This window comes from Podarcis bocagei, assembly GCF_964188305.1.
Source record: "Podarcis bocagei genome assembly, chromosome: 2".
Lineage (NCBI taxonomy): Eukaryota > Metazoa > Chordata > Lepidosauria > Squamata > Lacertidae > Podarcis > Podarcis bocagei.
Genome location: NC_138126.1, coordinates 41,893,098 through 41,914,246, shown reverse-complemented (window position 1 = coordinate 41,914,246; position 21,149 = coordinate 41,893,098). Strand labels below are relative to the sequence as shown.

Below are 21,149 nucleotides of genomic sequence, written 5' to 3'. Positions count from 1 at the left end.
TGGGACATGTGATTCCTGTTCATGAATTGCTGAATTACAACTCCAATCAATCTCAGCAAGAATAGGCAATGCCAAGAGATTATGAGAGTTGTAGTTCAGCGACAGTTTCCCCACATGGGATTTACACTGAACTGAAGGTGATTGAGCAGGAAAGAGATAATGGAATCAAGGTGGATAGCTTGATGAAGATGTTGACCCTGGGTGCAGCAGCTGTGAAAAGAGGCATATTCCTTGTTAGGTGTCATTAGGAAAGGGACTGAAAATGAAATTGCCAGTATACTAATGCTGCTGTACAAATATGGTTTGACTGCGCTTGGAATAGTGTATTCCGTTCTGGTTTCCACTTCTAAAAAATAATGACGTTGTAGAGCTGGAAACAAAAGCGCAGTATTGCACAACGTAAAACAGGCTGCTGTTTTGAAAAGTAAACAAGTGAGCAGCTAGCAAAGAGGGTTACCTGGTTTAGAAAGAGGTAAACCTATGGCAGTGAACCATACAAATATAAAATGTGCAGCCTCTGAAGGTGGGTAGTTCTGCTGTGGCTGCATCAGGAGTCTGTGAATGATAAAACTGCAGGATCACCCAGCCTCAGTGGAGTCTGAATCGAGTAAGCAGGCCATATGCATCATTTGGAGATAAGGGAACTTGATTCAGACACTTTACTAAAGCTAAGCAGGTTTAGCTCTGGTGAGTGCCGGGATCCAAGTCTGCCTGGGAACGCCATATAAAGCTTCTTACTTGTTGTTCGTTTGTTTATTACATTTAAATCCCACCATTACCTCACGGTGGTGTACATAGTTCTCCCCATTTTATCCTCACAACAACCCTGTGAGGTAGGTCAGCCTGAGAGTGAAGAAGAAGAAGAGTTTGGATTTGATATCCCGCTTTATCCCTATCCAAAAGAGTCTCAAAGCAGCTAACATTCTCCTTTCCCTTCCTCCCCCACAACAAACACTCTGTGAGGTGTGTGGGGCTGAGAGACTTCAGAGAAGTGTGACTAGCCCAAGGTCACCCAGCAGCTGCGTGTGGAGGAGCGGGGATACAAACCCGGTTCACCAGATTACGAGACTACCGCTCTTAACCACTACACCATACTGGCTCTGACTGGCCAAATGAGCTTCATAACCAAGTGAGGATTTGAACCCTGGACTTATTCTAGTACTCTAACCTCTATTCCACACTGGTTCTCATGACTTCCACAACTGAAGAAAGGTGTGGTGCAAATAAAGAAACATTTGGGCCTCACATAAGCCTTTAATTTCTCACAACATACCGGGAGTTTACAACTTAGTGTGCTTCTTATGTTGGCTGCTGATTATAAACCTTTATTTTCACAGCCTGCTATACCCAGTAGTTTTATTTGATCCTGAGGTTTTGTTCAGTATTAAATGCTTAGTGGCAGTCTTTTTGCTCTGAAAAGATTGGGTTCCAGTATTTCTTTCTCAGATTCAAAATTGATGCATACTTTATTTAGTGTTATCAAACAGCAGAAAATGGCAATAGACACTTGGCTTTGTAAGTTTCCCCCCTAAAAGTAAACTGTTTCAAACACAACCTGCCCAGACTCTCTCTCTCCCCCCCCCACTTTAAAAAGTGCTGTTTATTATTAGTGTGGTTGCTGTTTTACTTCTAACCTAATTGTGCAATCAGTTTGCAATCCTTTATAATCTATACGTCATGGTGATTTCAGTTTGGAACCCTTCCTGATTTCCATGACCATGGAGATGTTCTGCAGATAAATACTATCTTAATTTCAAAACTGATTGGGGCAATGAAATAGTGGTTGAAAATGGTACTTTGAGTAGGAAGGATGGATTAATCATTAAAACACTGCTTCATAACGTTACATTCCATGATCTAAGTGCATAGGTACCTTATTCTTGTATTGTACCTATATTGTCTTCAATAGTGCAACTACTCAGTTAGCAATAATTTGTTTTTATTCTAAAATACATGTGCCACTCTATGCTCCATACAAAAATAAATACACTAGAATTTAAAATGGTGCTGCTTCTTATTCAGAGTGGTTACTGTTGCTTATAGCCATGTAAGTTTTCTAAGCCTTTGGTGGCATTGCAGAGCTGTTGGCCACACGTTTTCTTTCTGAAAGAGCTTTCCAAGCTTTTGACCCTTCCTTCCTTCCTTCCTTCCTTCCTTCCTTCCTTCCTTCCTTCCTTCCTCTTTCTTTCTTTCTTTCTTTCTTTCTTTCTTTCTTTCTTTCTTTCTTTCTTTCTTTCTGCTTTTTCATCAAATTTAAGCCACATGTCCTTTTACGAAGATAATTCACAAACATTGCCTCTAATCCTGTTCTAAACACATTTTCTGGGAATCAAGAAACCAAAAGACACAAATGCAGAATAAGTGTGGTCAGAATCTAAACATATGCATACAAATGGTTTTAGACCTCTGTCTCTGTGACTAATCTGTATTGCAAAACATTTCAGGACTTTAATTCTTATCAATCCTGAATGCCTCTTTCTTTTTCTTCGGTATTTTGTATTTCTGTGTCCAAGTCTTTTTGGTGAAAGGACTGCATTGTAACAAGCAGGAAGTGTGAGGGGTTTTAAAGGTGAGAGAGACACCAGGGAAACCTTGCATTGCATCCTCAGGGGGTAGCATTCCCTTGCTCTAGTTGGGCCAGTAAAAACCTAAATGACTGGGGCAATTTTTTTTGGGGGGGGTGGGGCTTTTGATATTGGCTGCCAGGTCCCAAAGTGCAAACTTGGTTGGTGCAAATTTCAGTTAGAAATTTGTTCTAACTTGCCGGCCTAAGTAAAAGCAGCCAAATCTTAGTATTGTAACCAACGCACATCAGTGAGTTTTCTAGCAGGGCAGTTTGTATAAGCAAAATTTTCCAAAGGGGAAAAATGAAGCAACTTGCTCCATCTTTGCATTTTCTCTGTCAGTCATTCTGAGAGATCCTCTGAATAACAACACGCAGGCTTTTCTGTGATTTCTCACACCACAAGGGATTCTGTGTTGCAGCTGTGTTTGCAGCTGTGCCAAGCCTCAGACTTGAGTTCCAGGTTTTATTTTGCATCTGGAGGAGCGGGTCTTACTAAGTCTCTTCTCTTCTTTGTCATTCACTTACCAACTCCAAAACGTGATGCAGACCATCTGATTGTAATGGTCCAATGTAATTTTTATATTGTATGTAATACAGTGGTACCTCGGGTTAAGTACTTAATTTGTTCCAGAGGTCCGTACTTAACCTGAAACTGTTCTTAACCTGAAGCATCACTTTAGCTAATGGGGCCTCCTGCTGCTGCCGCGCCGCCAGAGCACAATTTCTGTTCTCATCCTGAAGCAAAGTTCTTAACCTGAAGCACTATTTCTGGGTTAGCGGAGTCTGTAACCTGAAGCGTATGTAACCCGAGGTACCACTGTATATACAATGTATATTGTGTATATGGTTCTACATCACAGTGTATTACAGTAGTACCTCTGGATGTGAACAGGATCTGTTCCGGAGCCCTGTTCTCATCCTGAAGCGAACACAACCTGTGTCTGCGCATGCGCGGGTTGCGATTCACCGTTCAGCGCATGCGCGTGACATCATTTTGACCGTCTGTGTGAGCGGCGAAACCCGGACATAACGTGCTCCGTTACTCCTGGGTCGCCACGGAGTGCAACCCGAAAATACTCATCCCGAAGCTACTTCAACCCAAGGTATGACTGTATTGTTATTGTTACTGTTATGTAGGGTGGGGGGGGTCACTTAATGTACCCCTTTGGTAGAAACCCTGAAGAAGGGGCTTCCTTTGCTGTGTTTGCTCCACATCACTTGTTACTTGTAAGACAGCTGCTTACCATGTTTGCTCAGCATTAATTTAAAATGAACTGTTGTATTATGTAGATTTAAAGGTCACCCCCCCCCCTTATTACCCACCTCTGCTTCTGATCTCAAATAATTTTAAACATCTTTCAGATACCCCGCTGTACAAAATTAGTTTTAACAGGTTTGGAACACAAAATGAAATATTTATCGGAGCTTTTGAAGTAATTCCTTTAAACCACGTTGGAAGTAATGTGCAAATCTTTGTTCCTTTTACTTAATGAGCAATCTGTAGGTTGAAGAAGAAGGGGAAGAGATATGAAATCTCAAACTTCACAACAATTACCACCGCTTGATTTTACTGGCCATTTGGGAGGGAAAATTCTCTCTCAGGTGTAAACTGTTTAAAAATAGGATTAGGCAGCTCTGGGGTGTTAGTCAAGTGAAGAAGATGGAACAGCTGCTTATTCCTGTTCTTTACATATCCCATGTGCCTAGCTGTCCTATCTTCAAGGTGGCTTTCAATCTCAGAGTGATAAGCACTGAGTGGTCTCTATGTCCCTTTAGCTAAGTTTACCTATGGCAGAAATAATCATCTTGAAAGTGATGTACATTTTTGGGAACTTGCAGGGGGGTGGGAGGAGAAACAGCTGTCACATTTGATGTTTTCAAAACCAAACTCTACTAATAAATAATAATTGTACTCTTTCACATTCAGTTCATAAGCACTTCTAGTACAGCAAGCCCTCAACTTACATGGGGGTTATGATCCAAGGATTGCACTTAAACTCAAAACACATTGGATGCAATAGCAGGTGTGATTGCCAAAGTCTTTTTTCCTGGACGCCCGCTCCCTATTCTGCCCCCTTTTTATTTTATTTTTTTAAATGTTATTCTTGCCAAGTGCATAAGTTATATGTGCATAAGTTACAGGCTTACTGTATTAGACATGGACATGGATTTGCAGCAGCATATTAACAATAACATATGGAACCTTGAACCCAAATTTGCGTTATATCTGTTCTTTTTTTTAATGGCACTTAAGTATGATTACTGGGACGCAGACGTGGGTTAAACCACAGAGCCTAGGACTTGCCAATCAGAAGGTCAGCGGTTCAAATACCCGCAACGGGGTGCGCTCCCGTTGCTCAGTCCCTGCTCCTGCCAACCTAGCAGGTCGAAAGCACGTCAAAGTGCAAGTAGATAAATAGATACCACTCCGGCGGGAAGGTAAACGACGTTTCCATGCGCTACTCTGATTCGCCGGAAGCGGCTTAGTCATGCTGGCCACATGACCTGGAAGCTGTACGCCAGCTCCCTTGGCCAATAAAGCAAGATGAGCGCTGCAACCCCAGAGTCGGTCACGACTGGACCTAATAGTCAGGGGTCCCTTTGCCTTTGCTTGAAGTATGATTACATTCTAGGGATATTTTTCCAGTTTTATTTTAAAAGGAATAAGACAGGGTGGAATGTAGGGTGGCTCCCCTATGTTCATGGTAGCAGAGGCACCTGCTAATGGAAGATGAGGGAAGGTGATTTTGAAGAGGAGGTTAAGGGGTGATATGATAGCCATGTTCAAATATATAAAAGGATGTCACATAGAGGAGGGAGAAAGGTTGTTTTCTGCTGCTCCAGAGAAGGGGACACGGAGCAATGGATCCAAACTACAAGAAAGAAGATTCCACCTAAACATTAGGAAGAACTTCCTGACAGTAAGAGCTGTTCGACAGTGGAATTTGCTGCCAAGGAGTGTGGTGGAGTCTCCTACTTTGGAGATCTTTAAGCAGAGGCTTGACAACCATATGTCAGGAGTGCTCTGATGGTGTTTCCTGCTTGGCAGGGGGTTGGACTCGATGGCCCTTGTGGTCTCTTCCAACTCTATGATTCTATGATTCTATGAATTTCTCCCTCTTCCCTGCAGCTCCCACCAAAAAACTGATTCAAAGAGTTGGAGGGCCCTGTAGAACAGGCTGGAAGGTGGCATAGCAGGTGACAAGATGAAAGGCAAATTTAGCAAAAAATGCCTTTCCTCTTGTCTCTTAGTTTTGTCTCTTGGTTTTAAACGCAGTGTAAGGTAGTCTCTATGGGAGTATATTGTATTTAATTATGGGGTATCAGAGTTTTTAGGGGGCTAACCAGGCTGGGATAGCTGAGATAGCAGGCTTGTTGGATTTTGAATGTCTGATGTAGATTTTTTCAATTTCGTTGTTCTGTATGGGACAATGGCAGTAAAGATTATCGTATCGATGCCTCTGATGGATTGCAATCCCTTCCGTGAGATAGTGCACCAGTTGGATTCCACCCATTCATTTAAAAAAATCTACACACACACTCAGATGTTGGGTTGAAATAATCATGAACTGAAGGAAAGTAGCCGCTAGTGCCTTTTCACAAATACTTAACAAGAGTTAGTGCAGAAGTAGATATGGTGCTATATGTCAGTTCTATCACCATTCTCATCCTTCTGAACATGTAAACGATTGCACAACTTTTGTATACAATTTTGTCATTTATCCGGCTAAGATTAACTGAATAAATTGTAATTTAGTGCATCTTAAGGTTTTCTCCTCTTGTTCCCACATCACCTCCTTGTTTCTGCTGCACAAGGTTTAAAGCAGTGTTTCCTAAGCCTGGGTCCCCGGCTGTTTTTGGCTTACAATTCCCATCATCCCTGACCTGATGGGAATTGTAGTCCAAAAACAGTTGGAGACCCAAGTTTTGGAAACCCTGCTTTAGAGCAAGCAGAACACCACCTTTGGACTTGTTTTGCATTTCTCTTGCAAACCTCTAGTTGCAAGTGTAAAGTAAACCTTTTATGATCAAGGGCTGCAGATACACTTTGGATCTAACCCAAAATCCTCTCTCTCTCTCTCTCTCTCTCTCTCTCTCTCTCTCTCTCTCTCTCTCTCTCATGTATTAATCCAATTGTTTCTATATAAGAAAAACATGGTTTTTTATCACCTGTCTGGTTAGGAAGAAGTGGTCCTATTAAGTAAAAACAGGGAGTTGTTGACAGCATTGAGCATGTTAGCAAGGCATTTTACTAGCAGAAGTTTTGCAATATTAAATCTGCTTGCCTCGTCCTGCCAAGGGACGTGTTACAGCTGGTGGGGTGGAGGGATGTTTGTGGGGTCAGCCAAATGCAGTGACAAAAATCCAAGCGCAGTGATGCACTTGAGAGTGGTGTCAGCTGCCTTTTTCGGCAGACAAGCAACAGGACCACCTCAGCAGCAGTGACATAAAAAGTGCCATTTAGGGTCTTTATAGCTCTGCCGGGTGAGAATATTTAGAGTTGGAATATTATATTTAAATCTTGAAACATCAGTACTTTTAAGGCTTTTAAGTATAAGAAAAAAACACTCTTAGGCATTGTTGTGGAGACTATACAGGGTCTTGGGAATTTCTGTTTTGACGTGCCGCGTGCGAGGAGGGCTGCTAGAGGTGTTCATTGTGCAGTTATGTTTTTGTGTAATGTCTTGGTCACTTAAACCTCCAATTGGCATAGTAGGAAAACCAGTAGTCCTTAGAAATACATTTAATGGGCTTGAAAATCCTGAAAATGCAAGAATATAGTACAAAACAGAGGTGCAAGTGGAATCACAGAACTATAGAGTTGGACAGGATCCCAAGAGTAATCTAGTCTAACCCCCTGCTGCATTGCAGGAATCACAGCTAAATGCCTGACAGATGGCCAAGGATTTAACTGAAAGTGTCTAACTCTAAGCTGACCGCACTATTCTCATTGATAAGAAGCCTCCTTATTTTTTTTTTTGTCAAGTCATTCTTGTCAGAATATTTATCGCTGATTATTTGGGCGAAGAGGAGCTTGCATACTTGCAGTATTTCTTGCAGAATTTCTAGAACTCCCAGAAAGCAAAGCTCATCCTGATGGCAAATGTTTGTCTTGCAAAACATTTTGCTCTTTTCATTCTTAATAGTAATAATAATAATAATTTGTGGATTGGGTGTTCAGTGGCTTAGTTTTAAAAGCTTGCAATCGTTACTTGTTAATGGGTATAATGGAGTTCACAGAGGCATAGCATTGCACCATTAGTGCTTCCTATAGAGAAAATAGTCTTGCTATTAGATCATTTGGTGCTGAAAGTTTGTGCCTCATTTTAAGTTTTGCTTTGACTGAAGACCGGTGCTGTGGACCAAATAAAATTGGTTGAAAATATCAACCAGGTGAAATGGAAATTAAAAATTAAAAAATAGTCCAGTAGCACCTTAGAGACGAACTAAGTTTGTTCTGGGTATAAGCTTTCGTGTGCATGCACACTTCTTCAGATACGGGTTTGCGTACGGAATTGCCGTTTCAAGCAGTCATACAAGCCTCTCACCCTCTCACAAATTAAGGCATTATGTAGTAAGCTAAGAACTCAGTTATAAACTTCATTAGCTCTTCTCGGATGCATTTTATTTACCAGGATTACTGATTCCCCATAAACATCTGCCAAGACACTGAATTGCATAAATTCTTAAACTCTGTGGACAATTTCAGAGCGAACTTTTTAGCATGACCAATGGAGACTGAACTTCTTGATTGCTCACCTCACAGTTCTTTGCCAAAAACTGTTGATTTGTGAGATGGTTTTTTTAAAAAAACATTCGAGAATCACATAAACATCAACATGGAGTCTATTTAATTGGGGGGGGGGGAAAGTAGTGACTAGTACTAAAAATCTCCCCCAGAGATTTTTGGATCTGTATCTATGTTTTTATCTTGCTGTTTTATTGGTTTTAGGATGCATCTTGTTTTCAGTGATGCTGGTTGTTTTTCTATTGTATACTGCTTAGAGATTTTGAAAATATTAAGTGGTATATAAATGCTTTAAAATATATAAATAAATGTTGGCTGCTCTCGAGAAAGTGCTTTTTTGGTGAGCACTCCAGTGCCACATTGAATGCATGTGGGTACAACACTAAACCACAGTTGATTTATCTTATTAATTATAATAATACTGAAGGTGAGGGAGAATTGAGGAAAATAGGGACTTCCGGGTTGGCGCCATCGCCGAATGGCGGACTCCCTCCGAGCTCCAGAGGGAGTCTGCTCGGCAGGGGCTGGGTCTCACCGCGCCGGCGACGCGGGGACCCTTAAAAACCACGGGCACGGAGCCCGTGGACATGGTGACTCGGCTGGCACCGCTAGCGCCCTCCCGACTCGTGAAGGAGCCTTTTTAAAGGCTTCCGATCGGGTGCCGGGGAATGGCGTGGTGCTTTGAGTCTACCGCTTCCCCTGCCGAGCGCAGCCGCATGCCATTCGACGGAGAGCGCTGGCTTCTTCCATTGGAAATTCGGACTATTAACAACAACCCGTGAGTAATTGGGAAACCGGGTACAAAAGGAGAAAAAAAGAAATTTTTTTCGGATTCGGCACGAGCGGGGGCGATCTAAAAAGGAAGTCAGTCCCCCCCCTTGATTGTAAACATTCTAAAACAAGGACTGGGTAACCAAGATCGATTCAGAAGTTTTTTGCTGATAAAAATTATTAATTCCACGATGGGAAATTACAAGAATTGTGCTGGAGGAGAAGAGTGGAGGGTGAGAGGGAAAAGGCAACCCCCCCCCTGGGAACCGGGGCGATTCGCAGAGCCTGGCGAAGAGAGACGGAGACTTTGACAGCTGTCAAAGTAGCTGTCAAAGCTTGAGAATATAAAGAGGACTTTGTTACAAGTATTTTGCTGGCTAATTCTGTTACAAATTGTCATTATATGGATACAAATCGTCGGGGGGAAAAAGAAACAACAACTTGACTTTTGGATTAGAGGATACAAAGTTACTGCAATCCCCCTAGAGGGGTTTCGGGACATTACAAGTGATCGTATGTGGAAAATTACTCTGGGCTGAGCACAGGACTTATTCTCTGGGAAAGCTGCAAAACTGAAATAGTATTTTGTCTACAGAGGTGTTTACATTAAAAGGAGACAATAGAATTCTCTATTGAAGAAAGGAAGGGACTGGACTGATGGACATGGGGAACTCAAACCGGGGAAGCGAGGGGGAGTTTTGGAATCCAAAGGCTATGTAACCAACTTTTTGAATCTTCTTATATTTTTTATCTTCTATTTCTTTATATAACTTTTGTATACTATGGTATTTTGATCTAACATGTTTTGAAAAAAAGAGGGAATTCGTGGAAGGAAATTGGGGTAGATCTTGGGGGAAAAATCTTTTTTCTTTTTCTGTTAAAGATGGATGGTAAGATTGTATAAATTTAAATTGGTTAATGGGTTAAACATATTAAGTTTTAAATTGGTAATGAGAGCTTGTGGAACTAAATTAATGAAAGGGGAATATAGTCGGGAGGGGGAGGAGGGAGTCCTAGAAAGAAGGTTATGAAAGTAAGGATTTAAATTCTTTTTTTCTATCTTTTCTATCTTTTCTTTTCTGTTATATCTCTTTTCTGTTTTTATTGGAAACTTTAATAAATATGATTTTAAAAAAAAGAGAATTGAGGAAAATAGTGCCCTGGGGTGAAGGGTAATCAAGAAGGGAGAGGGTGACTTTAGCCACTCTTGGCAGAACTGAGTAGGCTGTTTTTAGGATCTTGTGTTTGGTAGCAATTTTTGATGGCCGGTTCAGTTAACCCAATGCACTAGCTCAAGTGCTTGTCCTGATGGAACAATCAGAAGAGCACAATGTTGAAATCCTTCCTTTGTCTTGCTGAGAGACGTTGCTACAGCCAGTCATAAAAATCTGCTGCTTTAAAATATCAAGTACGCTCTACCTAGGCTTGCTGTTTAAAATATTATTTTTTTGTAAGAGAAGTATAATTGGAAATAAGGTTTCAAAAAAGTTGGTAATGATAGATTCCTCAGGCTTCCCAACTTAATTGAAAATTGGGTACTATCACTTTCTGACATGTGAGAAGCTGAAAATTGTTCAAATCCCAGGATTCTTTTTATAGAATGTTAAAACTTTCATGAAGTATTAGATAGCAAAGACAGTTATGTGTTCTTCGTGTATTTGATTAACTTTGAATCACCTAGCATTTTTTAAATATAGAAGATATTTATTGAGAGTTGAAACAATTCTAGGAAATGAAATGTACGGGAGAGATAATGCTTTGATCGATAGAAGGTATCTGACAGAAAATAACTTTTATTAGTGGTGTAAAAAAGGCATCTTTTTCATAGCTATCATATAGATGGGGCTGGAATGTCTTAAATAATCTGTTTTTAAGTGATGAATGTGATATTTAATCTAGGTTTCTGCAGTTGAGGTCAAAATTACATCTACTGTATCTGCTGACAAAGCAAAATAGGCAATTGTATTTCCAATATAGGACACAGATTTATAATTTTTTTAGAGAGGTGTTTGTGTGTGAGAGAAAACACACACACACACACACACTATATATATATATATACACACACACACACACACACACACACGATTAGAAGTATATAGTGGATAGCTAATTAAATATTTTTAAAAGCTAGTTTTTAAAAGTAGCTGGTTATTTAAACCAGCCTTTCATTTTAAAAAACCCAAAACCCTAGCTGTTAATAAATTGCCTCCTAAACTGTATCCTTGCTCCCGTTGTCAAAAATCATGGCTCATTTATCTTATCTACCTGCTTCAGGTCTTCACTTCAGGATACAGGTTGTTAACGCTTGCCATTTCGGTTTTAAAAGAATCCATGTGAAAATTTCCAGCTGTACTCCGATTAATTTTGCAGTCTTAGTCATGCCTGAGATAATCAGGTGGAAGTGGTTTTTTTAAGAAAACCTTTATCTCGTGAATAGAAGAACATAGGAAGAGCCTGCTGAAGCAGTCAAACATCCTGTTCTCACAGTGAACAAACAGATACCTGTGGGAAGAAGCCCTCAAGCAGAACATGGACACAACAGCACTCTGCCCACCTGCCATTCCCAGCATCTGGTCTTCATAGGCATACTGCCTCTGACAGTGGAGGTGGAACATAGCTGTTGTGTCTAGTAGCCATTCATGGCTTTGCTCTTCATTAATTTGTCTAATCCTCTATTAAAGATGGCGGCCATCGCTGCCTCTGGTGGGAGCAAGTTCCAACCAAACACCGTGTGAAGAAGAAGAAGAAGAGTTTGGATTTGATATCCTGCCTTTCACTCCCTTTAAGGAGTCTCAAAGCGGCTAACATTCTCCTTTCCCTTCCTCCCCCACAACAAACACTCTGTGAGGTGAGTGGGGCTGAGAGACTTCAGAGAAGTGTGACTAGCCCAAGGTCACCCAGCAGCTGCATGCGGAGGAGCGGAGATGCGAACCCGGTTCCCCAGATTACGAGTCTACCGCTCTTAACCACTACACTACACTGGCTCTACCTGTCCTACCTGTCTGATATCTTCCCGCATCTTAGTTGGATGTCACATGTTCTTGTGAGCAGGAGAAAACTTTTCTCCAAGCCATGCATAACTTTACAAATTTACAAGATTTACCTCTTGGCTCATCTTTTCTCTAAACTAAAAAAAATGTCCCAAATGCTTTAACCTTTCTCATAGGCTCCATACGCTTGATCATTTTGGTTGCTCTTTTCCGGACCTTTTCTAACTCTACAATATATTTTTGAGGCAAGGTGACCAGAATCATACTATTCCACAGATTTTTATAAAGGCATTATGATATCAGCAGTTTTATTTTCAATTCCTTTCTTAATGGTCCCTGGTATAGAATATGCCTTTTTCACAGCTGCCATACGCTGGGTCAATAACTCTACTGACCTATCCCCAAGGTCATATTCCTGGTGTGTCACCACCAGATCAGACTCTGTGAGCATTAAACTGAAAATAAGATTCTTTTTTGCCCCAACATGCATTGCTTAACACTTGTTTACATTCAATTGTATTTGCCATTTGAACACCCATTTAATCAATTTGGAGGAGTTTCTTCGCAATCTTTTTGTTTTAATGACCCTGAACAATTTTGTTTCATTAGCAAACTTTGTCACCACACACCTTACTCCGGGTCATTTATGAACAAGTTAATCCAGATTCTCATAAATTACAAGCTGTCTCTATGTGTCAGCAGGGCTATTAGACAGATTTATCTATATAGGTTGCTGCCAGCCAAGGTCAGAGGCAAAGCCCTAAGAAACTTCATTCTGAAGGGAGAAGAGAGAGGGCAGCAAAAAGGTATTTTTATCTCAAACCCATTTTTGCTTGACTTTCTGTTGAAAGAGGGAACCGCAGTGTGTCTTGGATGTGACCGTTGTTTCTAAAAACATGTCCTTGAAGAATAAATGTTCGTTCTTCTTTCTTTTGGAAAGGACCTGGAGTTTGTAGCACCTAAATTACTATTATCTGTTATTGGTGTTATTCCCAGTTTTATGGTGGTGAATTCTACACATGTCAAAAACTTCCAAGGCTTAAAAAGTTGTTAACTTCCAGGATAAACAAATTCCGAACTAGATTTCTCCCTAGCCTCGTTCAGGCATTATCCTGAACACATGAAGGGTTAAATCAGGGACAGGCAGAGACATACATCAAGACTGAGATTTGGTGACATACTCAGAGTCTCTTAGTGAGCTTCGTGAGGTGGGTGTCTCCTGCCCAAACCCATGAGTAACTCAGTTTGGATGTTGTTTGGGGACTAATCCAGCCTATGTATGCAGCAGAGTGAAAACACATCTGTCCTTGCTGCAAATCTGGCACATCAGTCCTAGCTTTGCTGACCTCTCTCATGCACATCTTAAGCCACAGTTGCCCAGTTACCTTCGGATATTTTACAGGGAATGACTCTGATTTGGGCTTATGATTTTACAAACGTAGGCAGACTTTTGATGCAGCAAGGAGGACCGGTAAACCTTTTCCCTTTGCAATGAGTGAATCAACCCAAAGATATAAGCTGAACGAACGACTGCATCACTCTGGCTTTCCAGGCATTAGTCAGCTGGAACCGATTCTAGTCACAAACATATTCTCAAGAGGCACAGCCATCAAAAAAGCATGCTGTTTATTGAATGCATCCAGGCATGCTGCACTGAATGACACAGGTGGTTGGATGGCACAGCTTTTGGGCATTTTTATTTCTGAAATTGGAGTCGGGGTTGGATTTGTAGCGCTCCCATCCTAAATGGCAACAAAATGTGAGAGTTGGGTGTGCACAGTGATATTACAAAACAAGTCCGGAGGGCATGTAGCCCAGACTAGAATTTCTTTCCAGCCCCATGTGATGGAAATGTAGGGGGAGTTTATGACAATAACCGTATGCGATGAATTCCTTAATCTCATTCCATAACCCACTCCAGAATGGTCTGTACCTTTCCAACATGGATGGGCAGATAGGAAGTTAATTTACTCTCTTTATCAAACCTTTGTAAACTTGAAGTTTTACCTATTCACCTTAATGCATAAATTTGGAAGGATCTTAGTTTATACTGACCCAGACCAATATGCTTTCTAGTCCCATCTTGTCAGCAGGACTGTCTCTCAGTTGTCCTCTAGCTGAATAGCTTGCAAAATACACCTGAATAAGGCACCTGAAAGTATTTGCAGTTACCCACCCGATGGGGCCATCCAGTTCCATCACTTTTAACTGAACTTTTAAAGCAACCCACATTTTTCATTTCTGCTTCAGTCGGTCTGCCAGAAATACACGAAGACCTTAAGTAACCTATTTGTGTGGAGCTGAGATAGGAACAGCTATTATCTCCTGCCATTTGTTTTATGTATGTTCCCTTGTGATGGGAGTTTGAGGACATGGCAAATTAAGCATTCTTTCAAGAATGCAATAGCTTCCTCTGTTGCTTAACCAGCTCCACATTAACTTTTGAATTTATTGGACAGTACCAATCCAATTCATTTCCCCTCTGTTCCATGAGTGAGTTGTCACTGTAAATATGCAGCTTATTTATTTGAACATAATTCTAGTCTTAGCTACTATGATTTGTTATGCTACACTGAAACATGGGCGCTTAACTTAAACATATGCATTGCTTTTTACATATGGAAAAATCAAGCAGTCAATAACAGATGCTAACAGTTTGAGGAGCACATTGTTAAATATATAAATGCCAACAACATACAATGCATTAATAGGCTTGGGAAGCCGGCTTCCAGGTGGAGAAATCAAAATTAGAAACTGAACTGTTAGAACCCAATACTAAGAATTTGTCAAGAATGTATGATTTGCTGCTGAAATGGAATACACAGGATGAAACGGTTAAATCAGCAATGATTAAGTGGGCACAGGACATTGGTCATAACATTATGTTTGCTGACTGGGAATGGTTGTGGAACACTGGGATAAAATTTACGGCATGTAATGCCTTAAAGGAAAATATTATGAAAATGATTTATAGGTGGTACACGACCCCAGTCAAGCTAGCAAAGATTTACCATTTGCCTGATAATAAGTGTTGGAAATGTAAAGAAACTGAAGGTACTTTCTACCACCTTTGGTGGACGTGCCCAAAGATTAAGGCCTTCTGGGAGATGATATATAATGAAATGAAAAAAGTACTTAAATGTACCTTCCCTAAGAAACCAGAGGCCTTTCTCTTGGGCATTGTTGGCCAATTGGTGTTAAAGAGAGATAGAACGTTCTTTATGTATGCTACGACAGCAGCAAGAATACTCATCGCAAAGTATTTGAAGACACAAGATCTACCCACCTTGGAAGAATGGCAGATGAAAGTGATGGACTACATGACACTGGCTGAGATGACTGGCAGAATCCGTGACCAGAGGAAAGAGACGGTGGAAGAGGATTGGAAGAAATTCAAAATTTATCTTAAGAACTATTATAAAATTGATGAATGCTAAAATGTCGAGGTGTTGAGAAAGAGAAAGGGATACAGTGACATAAGATTAAGTTGAAGAAAAGACTAAGAGGACACATATTTGGTAAACTATTTAGAAGCTGCTGAAATAATCTTGAAATTGGGATGCAGAAAGGGGAGGTATGGGGGAGTCCGAGAAGTGAGGGTTATGAAAAAAAGGTTATGAAATTATACATGTTTGTCTTTTTATTTGTTTGTATTGTTTAAAAAATGCTGTAAAACCAATAAAAAATTCGATAAAAAAAAAGGCTTGGGAAGCCGTTGGACCTTTGAACGATAAGGGAGTCTAAAGACGTTCCAAAGGAGGAGTAAGGAACTGAATTGATTATTTGCATCTGTATTCACAGTGGAAAATAATGGACAGATCCCTGTGCCTGAACTAACTTGTGCAGTAAGGGGGTCTGAGAAACTGAGACAAATAGTGGCGACAAGTTCTAGGCCTACTATACATTAAAACTGACAAATCGCACAGTCTGAATGGCATCCACCCAAGGGTTCTTAAAGAAGTCATATGCGAAATTGCTGGTCTTCTATCAAAAGTATGCAACTTATTCCTAATATCAGTCTCCACACCTGAGGACTCAAAAATTTAACATCAGTTTTTAAAAGTTTTTAGCTGTGTTTATTTTTAAAGGCAAATTAATTATTAGATATGCACGCCAAAGAAAAAGGGGAATGGAGCGTTTCATTCTGAGTGCTTGCATGGAAGCTTTTGCCTACCATTTTAGGTTTCTGAAGCTCAGTTTATAAGCCCTCCCAGCTTTATATGAATGCTTTAGATGGATACGGTTCAAATTTGGAAATTGTGGATGCTGCCAAGAATCTTTGCATACCTTTTGCTCCACATGGAAGCTAGATTTCCCCCCTTTTGAATTGCATTGCAACAGCTCTAGATTTGATATCACATTGATTCCTAAATGAGGAGTTGCCCATTTCTCCTCTTTTGTGTTTGAAATTATTAATAATTTTAATTTTTAATATTTGCACCAACTAACTGTGGTATGCTTACATATTTCCATTAGGTTATACAAATGATGCAGGGGAGACATGCTGAGCAAAAAACCTTTTAGGGCCTTGTATGTAGATGTCTCCTTTCCCCCTTCACATGGTTTGGTTTGGGGTTGTGTGGTTTGTTTGTTTGTTTTTACACTTTTACTAAGCCTATGTAATGGTATAAATGTTAATACCACAATCTTTGGCTATTTTAGTTCAGTGTGCAGGTCTGAAGTGAATCCATACTTTTCTTAAGGGATGTACAATTTTTGGCTGCCCTTTCCAAAAGTTGCACTCACCAGCACCTCCACCCAACCAACAGCCAAGGAAGCCCCCTAGGATAAATTCCCATGTGACTGTGGGCCAAAAACTTCAACTGTTGGAATTACGAAACATAGTTTGTTATTATTGCTCTGAATGTTGGATAGTTTTTTCACTTGTGCATCATCCAGCAAACTCTGCATGACTTCTGTCAGATGGGACCAATCTTCAGTTTCTAACCAGGTGTTCATTTTCTGCATTGTAAGAAACCATGCCTTCTGAAAAAGATGCCTGGCTAACCTTGCCTATTGAACAGCAGTTGGGTATTGGAGCCAAATATAGAGCTTGGGGAGACTCTTACCAGTTCTGAAGCTACCTCTTTTGGGCAAGCTGACTATGTGTTGGCCCAGGACCTATTAAACTCTAGGTCTCCTAGGAGAATGCATCTTCTGGAATCTTCACTCCATCATGGATTGTTCAGTTGCTGAACAATCCTCATCTGAATGCATCTGCATTGGCAGCTGTGAATATATGAACCCCAAAATTTCAAGTTTATTAGAAGAGATCGGAGATCCCGCTCCCCAATGCATTTGGGTGACTAATGGGAAAGGAAGGGTGGAGGTGGAATTTATTCATGCCCTGCACTTTCGCCAAGGAACTCAAAGCAGCATACATGGTTTTCATCTCTCCTCGCAACACGTGCTCCATGTTATCCTCAAACCAATCCTGTACCGTAGGTTATGCTTGAAAATAATTGTTGGCCCAAGATCACCCAGTGAGTTTCATGGCTGAACATGGATTTGTACTCTGATCTTCGCAGTCCTTGTCCAACACTCTGTAACTCAATGGCTTGTATGCAGAGTGCAAATAGATCTGCAAATCTGGAAGAAACTGAAAGTGCCTTAGGACAGTAGCTCGGTTTGTGATCATTTTGTTGATACTGGATCCACATTCTGATATAATCATTGTTTTCATCTTTCTTTCTGTTTGTAGCATGGCTTCTTTGCCTACTCGATTGGAATATCTAAAAAGTACTACACTGCTCGTTAAGGTTAAATTTTGTTTTACTTTTCAGCTCAAGTTCAGACATCATAAGGGATTTGGAGATTGCTGGGAGATGTTCCGATTCATCAGAGAAGTAAGTGTGGTGTAAAATAATTGTTTTCTGTGTCTTAAAAGTTGTCACCTATACACTCAGCTAACTGGAAACTTGACCAGTGGACTTGAAAATGAGCCAAATATTTTGGCATTTGAGCCAGAAAAACATCTGTGGAAGGTGTCCATCCTGCCATGTGCCCTCCCCCAAAGTCCCTCCCCCCCGGCTGCCCTCCCCCAGGGCTCCACCAAGGTCTCTCCGAAGGATGGGGGAGAATTCCTGAATAGGGTGGACTGAAGCATGGAGAACTGCATGGGGAAAGGTGGACAAAAAAAATAGAGCAGAAGCACCTTCTTTGAGAGGTCCTGTCATCCCATTCAAGATGGTCTCCCAACTCTCAGGATTGACTTTTCAAGGGGATGTCATGCAAGGGGTGTGAGTGGGAGAGCCACCTTTTGCTGAATATCTTCTACCATGACTTGTCTCAGTTCCATCCTATTTGTGTCTCTCCCCACCCCGGTTTCCTGTCAAATTCTTTTTCTGAGGCAATATTTGATTTATTTCATAAAAATTATACACCGCTTGATTGTTTTAAAAAAACAAAACCTCAAAGCAGTTTACAAAAGATAAAACAGTAAAATCAAGAGAAAGAAAAACACAACCCTACTTTTAAACATGTTGTTGTTGTTTAATCGTTTAGTCGTGTCCGACTCTTCGTGACCCCATGGAGCAGAGCACGCCAGGCACTTCTGTCTTCCACTGCCTCCTGCAGTTTGGTCAAACTCATGCTGGTAGCTTTGAGAACACTATCCAACCATCTCGTCCTCTGTCGCCCCCTTCTCCTTGTGCCCTCCATCTTTCCCAACATCAGGGTCTTTTCCAGGGAGTCTTCTCTTTTCATGAGGTGGCCAAAGTATTGGAGCCTCAGCTTCACGATCTGTCCTTCCAGTGTGCACTCAGGGCTGATTTCCTTACGAATGGAGAGGTTTGATCTTGCAGTCTATGGGATCACTGCCTTGCTGTGGCGAAGAGGCTTGAATAACTTTTAAACATACAGAAGTTAAAATACTAAAACAGATTTAAATTAACCTCAACTTCCCAAGCGTCTGGGTAGGCTTGTTTTTATCAGGCACCAAAGAAAGGTACACTGAAGGTGCCTGCTTGATCTCACTAGGCAGGCAGTTCCAAAGTGTAGGCGCCGCCACTCTAAATGATTGAGTATGGAATGGGTATTAGGGGATACCTGTAGTCGTGCCAATTCCACCGATTGAAGCAGTTGAGTGGGCACATGTAGGGTAAGGTGATCTCATAGGTAAACTGCTCCCAAGTTATTATGGGCTTTATATACTAATAGTAACACCTTGAACTTGCAAATCAGCAGCCAGTGCAGATCTCTGACCACAAGTGTTATATGCTGACAGGGCCTCACTCCTGTCAGCAATCGTGCTGCAGCATTCTGCCCTAGCTGCAGCTTCCGGGTCAAGCGTGAAGAGCAGCAACGAACACAATTTGAAACGGGATGGAAATAAACTAAACCGTAAAATATTTTAATGGCATTTCTTTGTTCTGAAGCACCATATTCCACTGTGATTACTTATGCCTATATGTGGCCATTCAAGTGTTTTTTTAAAAAACTGAAAATAATAGCATCGGTTTCAGAAGTTTAGGCAGTTCCACATAGCTGTGACTTTTCCAGCTGAGTTTAATTGAAAATGTTTGTTACATTGTGAGATGTGTCAGAAGAAAAGCATTCGCTGAGAGGTAAATCCAAACGCAAAGCTTAAAGATCAGTAACTGATTCAGAAAAAAACAATGTTGGATTGTTAAGTAGTCAATAAAGACATTATTTCATATGAATGTATGAGCTGATAATGCAGACTTCCCCTTCTCGTGTGTGTGTGTGTGTGTGTGTGTGTGTGTGTGTGTGTGTGTGTGAATTTGACTAGATTTTGCCTCTTTGCAGTTGAGAAGGTGAAGAAGCTGGGGTGCTGGGCCTTCTTTTCTTTACTGTTTCTTTATTTCCCTACATTATATGTTAATTCTTCGAGATTTAGTTCGTTTTATCTTTTTCAGTTCTTTTCTGGGGAAAGCAAATGGACAGTGAAACCTTATATGAACCCAAGCAGCATTCCAATAGCATCCCCCCCCCAAAAAAAACTTTTCTAATTGTTAATCAAATTTAAAACACCATTGGTTACAGAAATCACAGCTTCCTCTTTAGGGGATGGAGGGACTGGCTGCCTCTTAATCTTTCACATGTAAGTGGAGAGGTTTCTCCCTCCTTCCCATAGATAATGAATGAAACGTGAGCTCTTTTTCAAAGGGCTGCTTTTTATGTATTCTAGGAGCAGGTGTTGCAGGTATAAAAACAGCAATATAATTCAGCCCACTCTGAATTTCTAATTTTCAGAAGCCTTTCGCTGCAAAAGATTTAGAGCACCAGCCAAAGGAAGTGAAGGGGAGGACTTGCATGAGAAATTTTCATAAATATAATTATTTCTTAACTGGTGCAAAAGTACTATTCAGGCTCCTCTTCCAGCATCAGGTTTGAGGGCAACTTGGGCAACCCTGCCGGACCTTCTCTCAGTGGCAACCCAAAGTAAGCTTGTCCAGACAGCCTGGAGTAGAGAAAATCAGAAGACTGGGTGACACAGTGGCTTCCTTTACTCAGAATGCCACTGAATCCTAACGCAGTCGGGTTCAGAGACTGGAAAAATCAAGGAGGGGACTGCAGCTTTGCCTGGTGCTTCCCTTCTCAGCACTGAACTGAATATTGAAAATAACAGGGGTGCTGGTGATTAGCATCAGCATTTGCTCACCATGCTTGAATAGCTCAGTCAGTAGAGCCTGAGATTCTCAATCTCAGGGTTGTGGGTTTGAACCCCACATTGGGCAAAATATTCCTGCATTGCAGAGGGTTGGATTAGATTACCCTTGCGGTCCCTTCCAGTTCTACAATTCTATGGTTCTATGCCAGTTCCAGAGAGCCAGTGTGGTGTAGTGGTTAAAAGCGGTAGACTCGTAATCTGGGGAACTGGGTTCGTGTCTCCGCTCCTCCACATGCAGCTGCTGTGTGACCTTGGGCTAGTCACACTTCTTTGAAGTCTCTCAGCCCCACTCACCTCACAGAGTGTTTGTTGTTGGGGAGGAAGGGAAAGGAGAATGTTAGCCACTTTGAGACTTCTTCGGGTAGTGATAAAGCGGGATATCAAATCCAAACTCTTCTTCTTCATGTGGTGACTTAGACCTGGGCCATTCTGCTACCA

General features: G+C 41.1%; 1 protein-coding gene across 2 annotated transcripts in view; it reads left to right on the top strand.

Annotated features, from left to right (window-relative positions):
* RAD18 (RAD18 E3 ubiquitin protein ligase) overlaps nt 1-21,149 on the top strand; it is a 123,901-nt gene that overhangs the window by 78,763 nt on the left and 23,989 nt on the right. The window contains exon 12 of one of the 2 annotated variants that reach the window (XM_081184251.1): nt 17,863-17,925. The exons of the other annotated variant lie outside the window; for it this stretch is intronic. Within the exon in view, the coding sequence (XP_081040377.1) occupies nt 17,863-17,925 (63 nt within the window). The remainder of the gene's footprint in view (nt 1-17,862; nt 17,926-21,149) is intronic. 2 annotated transcript variants of the gene reach the window in all.